Genomic DNA, 20,827 nt, shown 5'->3' with positions numbered 1-20,827 from the left:
AAATATATCTTAAAAATTAAATGTGAAATTCAGTGATTTATTGATTTGAATTGACTGCAGGGTGTTTGCGGAAGTAAAACTTAAATAATCATGAATATAAGCTCGAAAAGGAATTACTGTTCAGCAATTGGATTTTAAAATAAACTTTTGAAACCTTTGGATGTTAGTATAGTCATCCCCCTATTCCCTGCCCTAGTCATCCTAGAAAATTTTATTCTCAGTCCATTGGTTCTGCCATTGCATAAAATACTTTGACTTTTTTGGCTTTTTTTTTTCAATACCCACAATGTGACAAATTTTGTCCTTTGATACTTGGACTTATTTTGAAAATAAGCAAAAATTATTCAAAACAAAGTCTAAAATAAAATGGTGATAAACTGCATGGTATTATTCTAGGCTTAAAAGAAAAAGCCAAATGTGATTTGTAAAATAATAAGGCAAGTTTTGTAAATAAATGCCATGTAGAAGTGAGGTGATGGAGAACAACAGAGGGAAATACTCCTACACTAGGTTTCAAAATACTTCCAAAATACAGGATTTGACTCTTTTTTTCCCTTCAATGGCAGCAATTGTGCACATCCAGTCCAAAGGTACCGCTTTGAAGAACCACTCATATGCATGTAAAAAGTTCTATTTTTGTTACAGACTCATAATATTATAGTCTTAGTGTATGGGAGCAAAGAAAATAATATGTGATCATGTAATTTATTGCATTTAGGTACCTTTTAGACATTTTTACTTAACCATATAACATCTTCAGTTAGTCTTATTTTCAAATGATTTTAAATATCCTATTTGCTGAGTAGTTTAAAATGTGCGAAGTTGTTGTATTGCTCTAGATTTCTCCAAGAATGTGCTCTTGATGGTTTATCACGGTAAATGTATGAATTAAGTAATACATTACTTAGCCATGATTCTCAACCAAGGCAATTTTGCCCCCTAGGAGACATTCGGCAATGTCTGCATACATTTTTTTATTGCCACAACTTTGCCGGGGGCAGGGGGAAGGGGAAGGCGGCAAGGGTGGAATGCCACTGATATCTAGTGGATAGAAGCAAGAGATGATATTATACCTCCTACAATGCACAAAACAGCTCCCCCCCACTACCCAAATGAAGTATTTATCTGGTCTAAAATATCAGTTGTGCTGAGGTTGAGAAACCCTATCTTAGCCTAAGATCTTGGTTCAGAAACAGAGCTGTATTCAGTTTGCCACTTACCTTTGGCAAGATATTTAACCTCATTCAAGCCTCAGTTTCCTTATCTGGAAAATAAAGAGAATAATATCTACCTTATATAAATATCGTTAGCACAATTTCTGAGACCGTGGTAAGCAGGCAACACATACTGTTCTCATTGTTATCACTACCAATAATATCAAGCATGTGAAAAATTACTAAAATTATAAAGTTTGATGAGTACTTAAACGTATCTATAGTTTTTTTGGGTTTCTCTTAATTTTGCTCATTTAAGAAGAATTCACATATCCTTTGTGAAATAGCTGTGCTGTTGCAAGTATGACTACTTAGAAGTTTTTGTTTTCCACATATTTTCTAATTACACTTGATTCAGACTACTCTATTCATACTTGTATTATCAAAATAATAAGGCTTAAATGCTGTGAAAAATTTGTAGAATGATTGCACATATTTAGAGGACTCAGTCTTTAGAATAAGGACTGTTAGTAAGCTTATGGACTGTGGCCTCTTCTTTTTTAGAGCTGCATCTACAGTAGTAGCTATGGCTTATTAGAGATCTTGTCTGTGATCATGGTAATTATGGTATTTTTCTCTTTCTTTCTAATGGCTCCCTGAGGATTTTATTGACATACTTTAGGGAGGACAATCAGCTGATTTAGTACTTGTACCATGCCTTCATTAAAGATGTTTAGGGTCGGGCGCGGTGGCTCATGCCTGTAATCCCAACACTTTGGGAGGCCGAGGTGGTTGGATCACCTGAGGTCAGGAGTTTGAGACCAGCCTGACCAACATGGTGAAACCCCGTCTCTACTAAAAATACAAAAAATTAGCCGAGCATGGTGATGGGTGCCTGTAATCTAGCTACTCCGGAGGCTGAGGCAGGAGAATCACTTGAACTCAAGAGGCAGAGGTTGCAGCGAGCCAAGATCGTGTCGCTGCACTCTAGCCTGGGCACAACAGAGCAAGACTCAGTCTCCAAAAAAAAAAAAAAATATTTAATATGCCATCAAAAAAAAAAAAACTACATTGTGAAAAACTGGGTAATGGTGGAAAAGAAAAAGTAGAAGGAAGCAAAGACAGAGGAATAGAGGGCATCATGATTCATGATTCCTCCCCTTGAACAGTTTATAGTCTAGTTGACATGATATTTAAGTAATCCTCATGGATTTACAGACCTAAATGTTTGGCAGATTTCATGTATTAATAGAAGGAAGGAAGTATTAATAACTGAGCAATGTTAGGAAAAGGACAAACCAGGGACAGCCATTTTCCTTAATTGAATCTTACTAACCCTTACATTTAAGCATAAGACTAACAACAGTTTTAAGACTTAGAACTTACATGATCATATTTATTTTATTTGATCTTTGCAGTAGTCATATAAGGTAAATCAACCCTTACGTAATGTGCCTCCCAAATGCATGTAGGTAATGTATGTAATGTCAAATTAGAGATTTGAAAATGAATTGGTAAAAATGTAATGGCAAAAAAAATGTATTGGGGAATGTCAGTGCGGAATTTGAAGGGTTCTTTCTCCAGCACTATCTTGGCCGGTGTAAATAACTGTATTTCGAGACCTTAAAGAGGATTAGGGGGATTCACCAGAGAACCACATCTTGGTGAAAATATTCTATAGAGACATTAAATTCCTATAATTCTAAGATTCTGTCTGTACCCTTCAAATCACATTTTAGCCACTAACTAAGCCTGCTTCTTTGACCATGAACATCATATCTCTTTCACAAGGAAGCAAAGTACCTAGCATGTAATTTTCTTTCTCTTTTTCCTTTTCTGACCTGAAGAAATGTACAGTTTCAATGGGGAGACAAAGACCAAGCAGCCAACAGAAAACTGATACTAAAATATGAAGAATAAGAAAAATACATTAAGAATTTTTTTCTTTAGAGCCTGTTTGATAATGTTTTCAATAAATAACTTCTACTAATTTATAAATAATTAATTTATAAATACGTTAACTGCTTATTCCATGGCAGTATAATTGAAAAGTCAGTGGTTAAAGAGGCATTTAGACTATGTTCTCTTTATATGACCCATGCTTCCTGCCTTTAAGTTTTTTTCCTAAAATCTTCCTGTTATTTTTCTAAATCTAGAATACGAAGCCCTTGAGGAATAGCAGCTGAGTTTAAACAGTACCTAGTGAAATGCTGAAAGAATCCTCAAACCTTCTAGAAGAATGACCTTAACTGTTGTGATCAGAATGGAGACCAAGTCATGGTAGAGATCCAAGATGAAATCATTTTATCACCTAAAAGATTGTCAGCGTTTTTGATTATAGCCATCTTAGTGGGTTGGAGATAGTATTTCACTGTGGTTTTGATTTTTATTTTCCTAATGACTAAATCATGCTGAGCATCTTTTCATGTGCTTATTGGGCAGTGTCACTTCCAATTTAAAATATGTAATTGAGTAATGATTTTGCTTGTGATTTTTAGGAGAAATGCTTATAAGTTTATTTGTAGTACCATAACATTTATGAGAATTTAAGATTGACCATTTTTATAAGTTTAGTTTATTAGATTTATAAGAATTATAGGTAATTGGGAAGATTCACCAGCAGTTAGTGGAAATATCTAAAGAAGAAATTGAATCTGTTCAATTTATAATTGCAGTTTAAAATCTAAATAATTGAAAGCCAGTGGTAAGTGATACATTTTGACAGATTTGTAAGTTAAGTAAAAACTTAAAGGTAACTTTAAAAACTGGGACTAATTTTTTGAATTTTTTTTTGTAATTTTCATAAATCAAATATTAATTAAAAAATAAAATTAAACTTCTAGATTTTATTTTCTGTGCACAAAAACTACTCCTGGCACAAAAACCACTTCCAAGGGCTCCAAAAGCGGCTCACATCTTCAGCCTTTTAGCAAATGACTTAATTTTTATCGTCTAATTATTTATATTAGGCCAGCTCTAACATGCTTCTTCCTTTGCAGTAGATCTTTCAAGTTTTATCTTCTGTTCTCTTTTCAGGCTTTCTAATTATAAGAACCGAACAATAGAACTAAGTATTTTAAAATGCCATTAAAAAGAAAAACTTAAAATTCTTCTCCTTATTTAAAAAAAAAAAAAGAGAGATCAAAGTCTTCCTCTGCCACCCAGGCTGTAGTGCAGTGACACAGTCATAGCTCATTGTAGCCTCAAACTTCTGGGCTCCAGTGATCCTGTTACCTCAGCCTTCCAAGTAACTGGGACTGCAGGTGCATACCACCACACATGGCTCTCTCTCTTTTTTTTTTTTTTTTTTTCTGAGATGAGGCCTTGCTATGTTGTCCAGGCTGGTCTTGAACTCCTGGCCTCAAGTGATCCTCCTGCCTCAGCCTCCCTAGTAGCTGCGATTACAGGCACAAGCTGCCACCTCTCCTTAGGGTTGCAGTGAGAATTAAATAAGTCAATATATAAACACCTAAAAGAGGATCTGGCAAGAGGTATATGGATTAGCAGTTATTAATAGTGTTATTACCTATTAATAATGTTACTAATTGTTACTAATTAATAATATAACTAATGTTAGTCACTAATGTTACTAATATTATTAATAATGTTACTTACTAAATCCTGACTAGAGGATCTAGTAAGAGTTATATTTATTAGCAGTTATTAATGTTACTAGTATGTACTGCATATTAAGTATATATTTTTTATATTATTAGGTTAAATTCTTAGGAGTTCCCTAGGATATTTGCTGCCATATATAGCTCATTTTTTCCCCTTTGGAAAATATAATCCAGGTTACAAACAATGGATTTACAAGTTAAGCCTTTAGGACATAAAAGTTTATAAATCAGCATTGGTTAGGCTCCAGATTATTTAGTATTTGCTAGATTAAAGCCAGTAGTAGAGTTATCCCTTGAAGGCATTAGGTCTTATGCACATACAAGTTTATGTATGAATATATGTGATCAAAATCACTAACTCCATTCATGAGCGAATAGCCTGAGTACTTGAATTTGAAATGAATGTTTGCTGTCTTATCATTTAAGAGTGTCAAGATAAGAATGTTTTGGCTACAATTTGTAATAATTGTAAGTCTCTTTGAGTAGAATTCTGCCTTTGTTATTTTATAGTCTTGATGCATGCATTTAATTCTTCCCTGTACCTGCTGCAAGAAAAATGTACTCAAATGCATAGCCAATTTCATGATCTCAGAAGCACATATTGAAGTGTACCTGCTAATTTCTGTTGCTTTTGCAGGTCTTGAATATTTAAGCATTGATATGATAAGTGCCTGATAAATATATTTTGCATGGATAAATTAATACACAGGATTAACTAGAGCAAGATACATCAGAGAAAGGGCACCCAGTGCCCAGGAAGACCCATTAGTAGATTACTTACCTAGTGATAAGAGTCTAAACTAGGATGCTGACAGGTGAATGGAGGAAAAATAAAGGATAAACACTGCAGAAGAAAAATTAATAAAACCTGGTGACTGCGTAGCTCTATAAAAATGGTTGTGATTAAAATACAATTTAAAATCATATCTGCTACCAGCCATGTTCTTTATATCTTCTTCTAACTTCTAGGATCATTATTATTCTCTAAATTCAGTTAACCTATACCTGGGTACTTAGTTTTCACCTAACAAACATAACTAAAGTAGGTCAGAAAAGGTCAACATGCATATAGGTAGGGGTGCGTGTGTGTGTGTGTGTGTGTGTGTGTAGTGTTAGTAAAGATTCCCTCTTATTAATGTTGAATTGCTATTGAAGAAAACTGAGAAAAAAAGTAATTTTATTCCCTAAGAAAGCAGCTTTTATGGCATAGTCATGCTTTCTAAAACTTTTAAGATAAAGTAAGGATAATACCTTCAGTATTGGTAAGTGTTGAAACATTAACATCTTGACTATTCTGAAAATAAGATAATATCTAATAGGCCAGGTGCAGTGGCTCACACTTGTAATCCCAGCACTTCGGGAGGGTGAGGCGGGTGGATCTCTTGAGGCCAGGAGTTTAAGACCAGCCTGGCCAACATGGCGAAACCTTATCTCTACTAAAAACCTAAAAAATTAACTGGGCGTGGTGTCACACACCTGTAATCCCAGCTACTTGGGAGGCTGAGGCAGGAAAATCTCTTGAACGTTGGGGGTGGAGGTTGCAGTGAGCCAAGATTGTGCCACTGCATTCTAGCCTGGGCGACAAAGCAAGATTCTGTCTCAAAAAAAAAAAAAAAAAAAGGAAAAAAAAAGCCAATAGAAGAAATGAAAGTGGTAGTAACACACATTAGTTCTTGTAATGAGAGGTCCAGAGACTAATTTAAATCTTTTCCAGACTTTGTATCCGTTTTATGGTGTTAGTTACTCTGAGTTATCATTGATATATGGTAGCAACTTCTGGCATCCCTCACATATTCTTGAGGATTGTAGATGTAGATAATTGTAGATAATAGAAGTGAGTATAGGCCATATCATTGATTAAAAATAGAACATTTGAGTAATTTATAAAGAGGAGGAAATTTAGAATATTAAAGTAATAAGAAAACTAAAATAAATAAATAGAACATTGCTAAGTAAATAGTTCACGTCAAAGGGTTGCCATACCTATACCAATTTATTTGGAATTCTATCTTGTCTTTTATAACCTTAGATAATTCTTTAAAAACTCTGAGCCTGTTTCTAAATTTGCAAAAAAATATGTGATATTTTCTAGCTCAGTGCCGGGGATCCCTTAGTTCTTGAATTGTGTCTCTAACAATGATGCATTCTGCTCTTTTCATGTCCATGGCTTTGGATAATTGTCTAATCTGCATATACCAATCATTCCTATTTATGAATATTATTTCTGCTGTCTGTTAGTCGTTGACTTTTCCGCAGGAGTTTATCTGTTCTCCTTAGCTGTTTCTTTTTAAAATTTTTCCTTTCAATTTTAATTTGCACTTTACTATTCTATAGTTCTCTTCTTTATTTCCCCTCTTTGAAGCCATCTGCTGCCATTTGTTTTGCTTTCTGTATTGTAATACGAAGTGTTTTGATGCTGCTAGATTTATATTCTCTAACAATGAGTTTATGAGCATTCTGCTTTTTAAAAAAAACATAGTGTGATGCCTTTACCTCTAATAAATAGCACTTAATGATTATGTTAATTAGCATTCTTAGCTTAGAAAGTATGCACAGATGCAGAATTTTGTGCTGTATTTTATATTATGTAGTGACAGGGATGTATTTGTCACTTTTGCTTGTCGTTTTTCCTGCTTGTTATGCAAAGCTGCCCTGCTGAATAATTTGTCATACCAATTCTAAGTAAATTGATAAATTATGTATTAGCATTTTAAAATTTAATTAATAACTATTAATAAAACACCATTGTATTCAAGTAAGAATTCATGAGTATTCCAGAGACATCCATGTATAAATAAGAACTTCAATATTAAGAGCACGTGAGATCCTGGCTCTCTGGGGCACCACTAAGTGACAGTGTCACTAGTCACAGGTTGATGCAAATTGTCTGTGTGAGCTGAATAGGACTGCAAAGCAGAGGCAGTGTGAAACAATCGTTTTCTTCATAGACAGACAGACTGTATTCTTTTAAACAGGAGAGCTTGCTATCACTTTTGAATAATAAGTTAACTGACAACATACTGTAAAGAATAGGATGATTTATTTATTTATTTATTTTTATATTTTTCCCTCTTTAGAGCAGTTGGTTTTTATTATCACTGTGGTCTGTTCCAGAGCTTGTATTCCAAAATAGTTGTGGGAAATAGTCTGTTATCACTCAACTGTGTATAACAGTAAAAAATATTAGAAAACATTTTTTCTTGGTAATTATTGGTAGATCCACTTGGTGGTTATACACGAAGTGTCCAGTTACGTGTATATCTTTGAAATATTTTAGTAATGTTGGCTATAGTTTGGCACACATACTCTAGTACATTATTCATTCATCCTTTCAAAGTATTAAATACCTACTTTTTTCAAGCACTGTGACTGAGGTTGACTATATGAATTAACTTGAATTATTTTTCCTTTTTTGATTTAAAAGCAGGATTTAATCGAGAAACAAAACACAACCAATGGAACCTCATCTCCACAATTGTTCTGTAGCCACATACGTATAATAAATGTGCCTGGTGTAAGAGAAATAAGACCAGTTTAGGTTTTCAGATTGATTTTCTACCTTCAAGGACCATGATTTAATTGCGGGAGTTGGTAGGATATGGACATAAATGGTTTCTTGCTACAATAACAGATGTGATATATGTAGGATGACCTTATAATTTATTGTCTAAATTGAGGTACTTTTGAGAGTGAAAGGGGGCATAGTAATAGTGAGACAGCAAACATGAATCAGAATTGTCCTAGGCAAGCATGGACCCTATGGTGACAGTGATCGGATATGCCAGTGATTGGATGGAAACTCTGAGGAAGGAAGGAGTAGTGTAGGTTTGAGTGGTCACTTAGGCTTCAAAGGTGACCTCAGAACCGAACAAGAACAATCAGAAAGTCATTCTGGTGATTCTTGCCAGGATAGGATTTATAATGAATATATTGCTTTGGCTGAAATAGAAATTTGGATAGGGAATTAGCAGTAGTTGGACTGAAGAGTTTGGATTGTGAATATTTGATCTTAAGAGTTACTTAACCTTAGTGTCCCAGTTTACCATCTATAAAACGGAGATGACAGTACCTGTCTTGTAGGGTCCTATGATGTTCAGCTGTGTACCTCATAGAAAGTACTGTGCAGCACTTGTAAGTGATTAGTAAATGTTAGCTGTCTAGAACACCCTGACAGAATTTTAAACTTTAAGAATGTTTTTGAGAGTATAGGTTGGATTGGGCTGAGAAGCTGACAGAGAGAATTTGAAAGAATTAGTAATTGGGTAAGGGCAAGTGACAAAAAAGGGCAGGAGTAAATGATGACTGAGCTTTCAAGCCTAAAGGACTGAGAGACCAGGAGAATTCAGCAGAAATAAACAAGTCAGGAAAGATATCTGTTGTTAAGAAATAAGTTCAGTTTTAAACATATCAAATTTGAGGGGACAGTAAGCTATCTACCCGATCAGAAATGGACAGCTAGCAGATGGAGAAATGAAAATGGCGTTTCATGGATAATTAGTTTGGGAATATTCCAAATGGGTGGCAGTGGAAGCCTTGGGAGTGAATGAGATCTCTCAAGGATGGAGCAGGGACTGGGAGAGAGACTGATGAGGGAACCTTGGAAAAACCCATATTTGGATTATAAAAGGAAGAAAAACCAACTGAAAGAGAGGATCAAAGGATTAAACAAGCAGGAATAGTCTTCCCGAAGGATGTTTAACCAAACACTAGTTCTGTGGGGTGGGTAACAGGTAATGTGGGAAAGAAAATTGGTTCTGTAGTTAAATACTCATTCACTGCAAGAATTCTGTGCCTTTTTAATATGTTAACATACATGACACATCTCCAAGAAGGAAACATATAAAGTAGTGTTTTGTAGATTTATCTGACGTCAGAACCCCTTTCTCCCCAGAATACCTCTTGGGGGTTGGTGTTCCAGAAAACATAACTTTGGGAATTATAGGAACCTAATGAGGAAAGACGTTTAAGAAGTAAGGAGTTAAATTGTGTGGAATGTTGCAGAGACTAAGGAAGATGAGAAATGAGAAGAAGGTTTTTGATGTTTTTATTAGATGGTCATAAGTAACCTTTAGGAGCACAGTTCAGTAGCATGGCTTCAATAGACACAGGTTTAAAAGGAATGAAAGATAAAAAGTTAGTGTTGAAGAAATTAGAGCATTGGATTTGTGTAATTTTACCTCTATTCAAGTTTAAAGTGTGACTGATAAGAATGAATTGGTCATTATTGAATGTTTATGTGTCCTATGTATATTATTATGTTCCTAAATAACGTTCTCTTTTTACTTAATGATTTTCAGATATTAGTGAGGAACTTTAACAGTCATCTAGAACAATACCTCTGAGGACCATTAGTTTCCTTTTCATAGGGTGAAGTCATACATTAAAATGATCTTATTTTCTAGCCATGGCATCAAGCATTAAACCATTTCCCCATGTTTTCTTAAAAGTATGGGGAAAGATGCACCTTTTAAAATTCTGTGTTTTTACAGTGTCCATCTTACGTGAATTTTATTCTAATATTAAAGACCATCTCTGGGTATATTCTGCTCTTTCATGCAACAGTGATACAAATATTTAATTGATAGTTATGCTATAAAAGGGGGAATCATTCTTACATTCCCCCGAACAATAAGTAGATTATTTTAATTACAGCTGTTTTAACATTTTTAAAGGTAACAATGCTATGTCATAGGACTTCTGACTGACTTTCCATTACAAGTAAAATTTTGTTTCTACATCAATACATTATGCCCAACATATTTGAAAAAAAACAAATAAACTTGAATTTCAGTGACCTGGTTGTGTTAGCCCCATTGCCTGCTGAGGTGGCTGAACGCCTTACAGCAAACCCAGAGTACTGTAGAGCTAGCAACTGTGTTTGATCATCTCTGTATTTTCTGGTGCATCTAGCCTAGTGCCTTTTTAACACACATTTGTGTGTTCAGTCTTTTGAAGAATCAGCTGAAAGTAGAACAATCTTGAACACACTAATAATACAGGTATAGCTCTCCTCCCTCTTAGAGATTTTGGCATATGAAAGATTCTGAATTTTGCAGTGAAGAAACTTACTTGAATTGAAATTTTCTTTTATATTTTTAAATTGTGATAAAATACATATAACATAAAGTGTACCATCTTAACCATTTTAAAGTGTGCAATTCAGTGGTATTTTACATTTGTGATGTTTTGCTACCATCACCACAATCTGTCTCCAGAACTCTTTTCATTTTGCAAAACTGAAACTCTATGCCCATTAAACAATAATTCCCGCCGGGCGTGGTGGCTCACACCTGTAATCCCAACACTTTGGGAGGACGAGGCTGGTGGATCACCTGAGGTCAAAAGTTCAAAACTAGCCTGACCAACATGGTGAAATCCCATCTCTACTAAAAATACAAAATTAGCTGGGTGTGGTGGTGCATGCCTGTAATCCCAGCCACTTGAGAGGCTGAGGCAGGAAAATCTCTTGAGCCCAGGAGGTGGAGGTTGCGGTGAGCTGAGATTGCGCCGTTACACTCCAGCCTGGGCAACAAGAGCAAAACTCCGTCTCAAACACACACACACATGCACACACGCACACACGCACACACACACACACACACACACACACACACACTTTCCCATTAAGCCCTACCTCCATTCCCTGGCAACTGCATTATTTGAATTTTTTAACCCATTTCCAAACTTATTTCACAGTAATTAAGAATTCTTTTTTTCTTAGCATCTACTTATATTCCCTAGAAGTTCCATGGGTCAGAGAAATGCAGGATTAGTTTTCAGTTAGTATATAGCAGCTTAATTAAGGAGTATTTTGTCTCAAAAGTTTTGTAAATCTTAAGAGAAAACAAGCTTTTCTAGAGAGGTTATTCGAATAAGATAGAAATCAAATATTTAGAAAGAAATAGGAGGAGTCTTGAGAGGGTGTTTTGGGGTGGCATCGAAGTATGCTGGAACAAGCCCTGACCTAGGAGGAGGAAAACCCAGGTTCTAGCCAGCCTCTCAGGGCATCTCTGTCCTTGTCTTTTCGTTATCTATGAACTGGATGAATTCTGAGACTCCTAGTTTTAAAAATTGTTCTGTGTTGAATGATTGAGGAATATTGTGAAAGGCATAGAATTTAAAGTAGTACTGAGAATTTGATAATAGCATAGAATAAGTAGGAGAGAGGGAATCTGGGAATTGACACAACAAAGGAGCAGACATCTCAAAGGGGATATTGTGGAAGGCTCAAATAATGGTAAGGCTAAGACAAATAAGTGTAGACATAAAAGATTTATCCTGTATCATACCTGGATTTATTGGAGTAACTAGATGGTTAGAGAGAAGAGAAAGTACTATATAGTAGGTTCTGGAAATGTGCCTTGCGCTAGAACTATTCAAAAGAAAACGGGTGTCTAGTTGATCTTCAATAAATACTGGTTAATTTCAGGCTGTCTTATCCAAAAAACTTCCACCATCATGCCCTCACTAATGGGAGGTGGACAGAGGAAATAGAATTGTCATCTTCCTGAAGTATATGAAACTCTATCATGAATATATACTACTCTAACCCTCCCTGCTGTCCTCTCTAGTGCTTTGCCTTTACCATTTCCCTTTCTCCTTTCTTAGTTTAATATCTTCAGCATTTGGGTGACAGAAACAATTGTACTAAACTGCTGTTCTTAATTTAATGAGCCATGTGACCTAAAGATACTCCCTAAAACAAAGATTTCTCTAGAAATCAATCCAGTGCCCTAGAGAAAGTACTTTTGAATTCATTCAAATTTGTTATTTAAGTTAATAGTATGTATAGAAAACTAAAGGGGTACCATTGCACATTGAAATCCGGTTAAAGCTGTTACCTTGTATCCTAGATGCAAGGGATATCCTACAGTCAGGTTTTAAAGTGATACCGTAATTTAATTTCAGAATCAATATGTTCTGTAAGCTTACAGGATTTTGAACTTGCAAAAAAAGTAATTTTAACAATAATTTGCAAGAATTCTCAATAAAACATACTGTCAGTCTTCTCATGGAATTTTAATTTTATCAAAGTTTCCCAAACTGAAAGTAAATGTACATTTTAAAGTACTAAAGGAAAGAGCATTATATAGTTAGCGTTACGTGATTTACTAAACTGATGATGGATATAATGATGATAATTTGTGATAATATCTAACTATTAGGGACTTATGTGCTGGGCACTAAATGCTTTATGAATTGTGAGTTTTATATTTTGATTCTGAAATGTATTTATAAGAACCCAAAGTTTTCTTTGTTTCTTCACTGACGAAGAAAAAAAAAACAGTTTACATAGAAAGCAAGGAGGCTAATTAACTATTCCTGTTCATTCATCTCTATAGCCCAACAGCTTTTTGTTCATGTTGAGTGTTCCCCCAAAAATATTTTAGCTAGTAAGTAGTTGAATGGTTTCTATAATTCAAAAATTATTAAATGTTGCTTTGGAATGTAGTTTTCCACCTGCATTTTAAAATGAGTTAAAATATTCTGCAAATTCACATTCCAAGTAAATGATATGTTGTAAAAGTTTTATTTGGGAACTTAAGCTAGAGGACTCTCTGACCTCTCTTATCTACCTCATAGGGTAGGTAAATGTTTCCACAAGTAAAAACAGGAATCTCACTGAGTGTTCTACCTATAAGGATTTGATATTAACATTTAATAAATATTAGAATCTACATCATACTAAATGCTAAACAGAATATAGAAAAAGATCCCGTAGCTTCTTCCATCCATTTAGCATATCTAAATGTACCCTAGTTTACAACTTCATGCCTTAGTCTACTGAATACAAGTAAATTCATAGTTAGGAATTCAGATGTATTATAGGTTAAAATCTGTTTTCACAGATGGCTTAAATTACTTCTTCGCAAATATGATTGCTGCCCCATTTCAGTGGGGGAGAGAAATCCTTTCTTGACTTTTCCAGTTCTATTTTGAAATTCTTTTTCTACTCTTTTTTTCAAAAAATGGGTCATTATTTCATCCAGGATGATTAGATGGCCAAAGGATTTATTAATGCCATTCCCTCTCAGACATCTATAAGCTAGAATGTGTGAATTGGGGTAGAGGGTGAGGAGTGCAAAGCATTCTAGGCAGAAGGAAAAACCTGTGTAAAGGCCTTGGGGCAAGTAAGAAATTAACAGTTTTGACTGAAAGACCCCTGTGGTTGGAGCCTAGTGAGGGGAAGAGTGGTGGAGATGATGCTGGAGAATAGCCAGGTCCATATAGGGACCATGGTACAGAGTTGCTGAGTCAGTTCGTCTTTAGTAGAGTGATATGGTAGCTAGGTGCTGTGGGCTCAGATGCACCTGGGCTCAAATCACAGCTTATCTGCTTACTAGAGTCTCTAAACTCTGTCCCACAACTCTAGAATGGGCGAGTAATACCTTTTTCAGAGATGGGCTAGGTAGAATAACCAAGTGCAGTACCTGAAATATACTACACCACTCAATAAATGGCAAGCTATTATTTTTACTTTTTATAACTCACTGTTCCACACCCTACTCAGGAATCTCAGACCCACTGCTGCTTCCTTTTTATTATTTTTAAAATTCGTCCAGCAAATATTTATCAAGCACTTACAATTACATATCCTAACTATCCCTCCCTCCTGTAGTTATCTGTTTGTATGTCTCTCATAGCTTCAAGGTTATGAGATCCTCAAGGAGTTTCATATTAACCTTTTGCAATCCAGGTACCAAGCAGTGTCTGTTTTAGAAAATGTTTGAATAAATGAATAAAAGAAAGTTTATGAAATACGTAATTACCATATTTTAGCGCTGCAATTGTTTGAATAATTTTTATTTTAAATCAGTCTTACATAGGAAAATGAATATATCGCTTCCTCATTCTTTGTTTCTTTTACAGTACAGTTAGCAAAAATTCAAAATATGCCCTTTATAAATTCATAACTCTAGAAAATGTTTATTTTAAAATTTACATATTAAAATAAGTCACTGATAGGTTTATATCTTTCTTCTAGATCAAGTAGCTGTTTTAATATGATGTAAAAACTATTCATTTTCAAATGTAAATAAGAAAAATAACCAGAGACCGACATAAACACCAAATTATAAAAAGTTGAGCACTTAAAAAAAATCTTTTTAAGACAATTATAAATTAACCATGCAGTTTTCAGAAATAATACAGAGAAATCCCAAACACTGTTCACCCAGTTTTCCCTAATGGTAACATCTTACATAATCACAGTGCAGTATCACAACAAGAAATTGATAATGATAGGCCAGGCATGGAGGCTCACGCCTGTAATTCTAGCACTTTGGGATGCTGAGGCAGGTGGATCATCTGAGGTCAGGAGTTCAAGACCAGCCTGGTCAATATGGTGAAACCCCATCTCTACTAAAAATACAAAAATTAGCCGGGCATGGTGGCGTGCACCTGTAGTCCCAGCTACTCAGGAAGCTGAGGCAGAAGAATTGCCTGAACCCGGGAGCCGGAGGTTGCGGCGAGCCGAGATCCCGCCACTGCACTCCAGCCTGGGTGACAGAGTGAGACTCCGTCTCAAAAGAAATTGGTAATGATAAAATTCACAGACTTTATTAATATTTGTCCAGTTTTATATGCATTTATTTGTGTGTGTGTGTGTGCATGCGTGTATGTGTTTAGTTCTATGCAGTTTTATCACAGATAGATTCCTGTACCAACTACTACAGCCAAGATACAGGACAGTTCCATCACAAGGATTCTTTGTGCTACCCTTTTATAGGCAAAGTAACCCTTCCTGTCTCCCCTTCCAGCTGGCCATTCTCCATCTCTATAATTTTGTCATTTCAAGAAGATTGTATAAGTGGGATCATATAGTATGTTACCTTTTAAGCATAATTCCCTTGATATAAGTTGGGAGTTGTTTTTTTTTTTTCCAAAGATTTGCAAAAAGGGTCTAATACCTTTCCCGCTGGCTACCTGCTGCTTGTTGCCATTTAGCAAAGAAGGCAGGAATGAGCAGTAGAAAGGCAAAGGGTGCTTCTGTTGATGGTTTTCCCTAAGGAAGACTGGCATGTGAAGTAGAGTATCCCAATACTCATTATATTCTTAAGAGATTCTCAGAGGAGAAGTGGGAATTCTTTTTCTGATCAACGTATTTGTCTTTTGGTAGAAAACAGCCTTTTTAAAGGGCATGGTCCATCTCTGTAATTATATTTTATATCCAAAGACCATTCTAGTCAGTTCCATCTTCCATCCTCCCTCTTTCTTTCCCGTCATTTTTTTCCATCCTGACCAACTAAAAACATATTATTTTATAAACTAAGTTCTATATGTAATTTCCCCAAATTGATACTATCTAACAAATAGAAATGGCAATTTGACTAAAAATGGTTCTAAATTGAAATTACGTGCATTGAAGAGTTCTTGTTGTATCCATTGGCCTTACAGGAAATCGTCATGGTAGTTCTGCCTCACTAATAGTCTTGTTTGATTTGTTTTGTCTCAAAAGTAAATATAAAAAATATATAATTCATTTGAATGATCTAAATGCCATCTCTTAGGAACTTTACTACGTAATAGCTCTCATACCAAGTCAGAGTCCTTATTACCAGTTTTCTTTTAGACAGGTATGTACACAAAGTATATTACATTTTAAGCTGTAAATAAGTCTTATTTTTAACCCATTATTGATGTGTCAAGGATCCCATTACCCTACAAGCAGAGGTTTTTAAATGTATTTTATACTTAGACTTAGCTTGGCTTCAAAGAAGTAAAAAGGTCTTTCACTAATAAATATTTAAGTAATAAGTACTTAATATTTTAAAGGAAACAAGCTCACATTTATAGAAATTGTCATACATTTACTGAGAGGAGCTACAATTAACATTATTTATCTGAATAAGCCCTGGAAGATTCTTATTATAGCATAGGAACAATTAACTAATAACCAGCCTGGTATCCAGTTATCTGCGTGATTGCTTTCAAGATTTCTTCTAAAGGAAATTATGGGAATCCAGTGTTTTTCTCCATCTTTCTTACAGTCCTAAGGTATACTTGACAAGCATACTGAGGCAGATTCATGGCTCTAGTCTAGTAGCAAGCTTATCTCATAGATATAAGCATAGGCCCAATTAAGACCAATCTGCTAATTGTCTATATCTATTAACCTAGTCCGTTTGAAAAGTAGGCCCAAATGTATACGTTAATACGATAACTTAGAATTAATTTTACTTTTCAAAATACCTGACTAAATGATAACATTTATGTTAACTCTGGCATGTTGCTGACAGTAAAGATCCAGAGCCCAAAACAAATTAAAGATTGAGGTGTTCACGCATTTGAACTATCTGCATGACCACAGCACTACCAAGAAACAATTATTATCCATTCCTGTTCTACATACTATGCCACTCATTCAATACAATGCCAGAATGCTGAAGCCTAGGTTTGAATCAGCTCTGACCTTTCTAGTCTGCACTTTCAATTGCATCTTAAAACTGAAAAAACAGAAATATTAGTCAACAGTTACTGACTGAGCACCTACTACTATGTGCCAAACACTGATTCAGGCACTGGATGTTTCAGGCAAGAGTTACTTTACTCAGCAGTGCAGTGCTGTGGGTTTATTGTTGCTCTTTTCAATTTTGGACATAAGCTTCTTTCCTGAAGCAGTTTTGCTATAAGACTTGATAAATTTTTAGACTTATGTATTTACACAGTTACTGTTGCAGTTGTCATTTTCTCCCCCTTCCCCACCCAGAAGGGTGATTAGGTTTCCTCTGAGTAGAAGATTTTAAAATCTTACCCTGCTTTTTGTTGTCATTTTATACTTCCAAACTACTTTCAAACTCTACTGTGAGTTAACAAACTCAAATGTTTTCTGGAACTAGGAGGTTTCCTGAGTGTCTGAAGCAGGCCAGGGGGAGTAAGGAGGGAGTAATAGGGTCTGTGTCAAACCGAAGATTCATAGCCACCTATAAACATTAAAATAATATTTTTTAAGTTTGGTTCAAACATATTTAGAGGCTATGAGTTTCCAACATTCTGAACATCTAGATAAATATGAACTCTTTGGACCATTGATTTTTGAAATATGAAAGTATAATATCAGTTTATTGGCAACTGTGATGTGTGTTAGTTTTAAATTAGAAAATGCTGAGAATTTCGTGGCAGGAACCCAGTTAAATTTATGTAGTACAGTATGTGTGTCTTGTTTTGTCTTGTTTTGGTTTGGTTTGGTTTTCCTCTCACAAGCTTTTAAGCTTGTGAGCGGAAAAAAAGAGATTGGGAATGTTCAAAGATAATTGAACATTATCTAGAACATCTAGAACAAAGACATCTAGAACAGAAAGTCTTAGGTTCAACGAATAGTCTTCAAAGGATCCATGAATATCTTATAACTTTATTTTTAAATGTTGTATTTCTATATTTCTGTGCTTAATGTTTTCTATAAAAAGTAGGCTTTGTTGATTTATGTTTATTTTATTTTTTTTTTTAGAGATGGGGTCTCATTCTGTCACCCAGGCTGGAGTGCAATGGCATGATCATTGCACTCTATCCCCACAGCCTTGAACTCTGGGTGCAAGTAATCCTCCTGCCTCAGCCTCCAGAGTAGCTAGTACTATAGGCATGTGCCACCACACCTGGCTTTTTTTTTTTTTTTTTTAATTTTTTGTAGAGACAGGGTCACAATTTGTTGCCTAGGCTGGTCTCAAACTCCTGGCCTCAAGCTGTCCTCCTGCTTCAGTCTCCCAAAGTGCTGAGATTACAGCCGTGAGCTACTGCACCTGGCCAACTTCATTTTTTAGAGCAGTTCTAGGTTCACAGCAAAATTGAGAACGTGGCAGAGATTTCCCATTTACATTTTTCCCCCATGGATGCACGGCCTCCCCTATTATCAGCGTTCCCCCACCAGAGCGGTATTTATTACAATTGATATGCTTATTTGTCTACTTAAGAAAATCATTTATATTTCTTTGAAAGCCCATACCGATACAGTACTTGATAGCGTTAACTTTTTAAAATATTAATAGTTTATTAGGAATATCCTGAAATGATTGAGTACTCTTTGAATTAAATGTTACTCTATTTTAAAAGTAATACAGACTTAATGTGAAAATTAGAAAATGCAGGAATACACAAAGAAGAAACTAAAGATGAAATAAGTACTGTTATATTTGGTACATATCCTTCAAGACTTTAGTTTGTACATATATATGTGTGAGATATACACATCCATGCTATTGAAATATAACCAGAGTTCTGCTTTGTATTTTAGGGTTTTAAACTGTCAGAAGCACTATTTATTTATTTATTTATTTTGAGGCGGAGTTTTGCTCTTGTTGCCCAGGCTGGAGTGCAGTAGTGTGATCTCGGCTCACTGCAGCCTCTGCCTCTGGGGTTCAAGTGATTCTCCTGCCTCAGCCTCCCAAGTAGCTGGGATAGCTGGGATTACAAGCGCGCATCACCATGCTCTGCTAATATTTTGTATTTTTATTAGATACCGGGTTTCACCAGGTTGGCCAGGCTGGTCTCGAACTCCTGACCTCAGGTGATCCACTCGCCTCAGCCTCGCAAAGTGCTGGGATTACAGGCGTGAGCCACCGCGCCTGGCTAGCACTTTTATTTAATTCAAAGTTATAAACTTATAAACTGCTGTACCAGAGAGGCAAGAAACCAAGTTGCTGTAATAAAACATTTTGGCAGCAAGAGAGTCCTGATCTCTTTATATGGAATGACAGGAAAACAAAGTAGAAAAATTTGTCACTGAAGATAGAAAATATAGGATAGGTAGGATAGGTAAATGTAGTCTTAGTTATACCTTTTCTCAACCTTATTAGTAAACAGGTTACTTGTTTAGCAACCCATGAATATTCTATATTTCCTAGCCTGTTATAGCACAGCAAAGGAATTTATAACGAAACTTGAATAAACAAGATGTTTTTAGATCCAAGTAATTTAGTTTTTAGTTTTTGTTGATTTTTTTGTCAACCTTCTCACCAATCATAGTTTCTATTTTATCAAAAGCTGCTTCCCTTTTTAAAGGGAGCCTCACATTTCTTATTTTCTCTATATATATATTTCTTATTTTATATATATACATATATACATATATATATACACATATATATATATATATATTTTTTTTTTTTTTTTGAGACAGAATCTCGCTCTGTCGCCCAGGCTGGAGTGCAGTGGCACAATCTTGGCTCATTGCAAGCTCCACCTCCAGGTTCACGCCATTCTCCTGCCTCACCCTCCCGAGTAGCTGGGACTACAGGCGCCCGCCACCATGCCTGGCTAATTTTTTGTGTTTTTAGTAGAGACGGGGTTTCACTGTGTTAGCCAGGATGGTCTCGATCTCCTGACCCTGTGATCCTCCCGCCTCGGCCTCCCAAAGTGCTGGGATTACAGGCGTGAGCCACTGCGCCTGGTTTATATTTTTCTTTGTGTGTATTATTCAACTTAGGCTGCCACAGCAAAATACAGTAGACAGGCAAAATACCATTGCCTTCTTGCTGTCCCCACCTGGAGGGCAGGAAGAGAGAGGGAGAGAGCATAGGAGCCGAGCTCTTTCTCTTCTTATAAGGCCGCTGTGGTACAGACGAGGACCTCACCCTTACGATCTCGCTTTAACCTTAATTACCCTATCCTCCAGACACAGTCACTTTGGGAGGTAAAACTTCAATACAGATTTTGGGGAGATGCGAGTCAGTCCATAGCAAATAGGCATGTGTTCTGTTGTTCCCACAATACTGTTTTATACCTGGCTGCTTTCTCTCACTTAATATATTGTGGCTATCTGTTCATGTCAGATCATACAGGTCTTTATCTCATGTCGTTTAACAGCTGCATGGATTTCCATGGTAAGGATATACTATCATTTATTTTCCCATTTCCATATTGATAGACATCAGGGAAAATCAAAAGTAGGCTTTGGTGTCACCTTTACAGATCCTAAAGACTAAATCTATTTCCTTTCATCATTTTTAAATATTATAATTTGAGTAAAAGCCCAATGGAAATTAATTTTAAGCTTAAAAAATTTTAAGAAGTATTAAGTTCACATAATTTGCATAACTCTTAATTAGGAAGCTTGAATTT

At 35.6% G+C, this 20,827-nt stretch overlaps 1 protein-coding gene across 2 annotated transcripts in view; it reads left to right on the top strand.

Moving 5' to 3' along the window:
* UBL3 (ubiquitin like 3) overlaps positions 1–20,827 on the top strand; it is an 86,078-nt gene that overhangs the window by 50,244 nt on the left and 15,007 nt on the right. The window contains exon 1 of one of the 2 annotated variants that reach the window (XM_019039869.4): positions 3,328–3,434. The exons of the other annotated variant lie outside the window; for it this stretch is intronic. Coding sequence (XP_018895414.1) covers positions 3,432–3,434 — 3 coding nt within the window. The 5' untranslated portion in view covers positions 3,328–3,431. Of the gene's footprint in view, positions 1–3,327; positions 3,435–20,827 lie in introns of those variants that run through there. 2 annotated transcript variants of the gene reach the window in all.

Source organism: Gorilla gorilla, chromosome 14, assembly GCF_029281585.2.
Source record: "Gorilla gorilla gorilla isolate KB3781 chromosome 14, NHGRI_mGorGor1-v2.1_pri, whole genome shotgun sequence".
In the NCBI taxonomy this organism is placed as follows: domain Eukaryota; kingdom Metazoa; phylum Chordata; class Mammalia; order Primates; family Hominidae; genus Gorilla; species Gorilla gorilla.
This window is presented reverse-complemented; position numbering and strand designations above follow the sequence as displayed.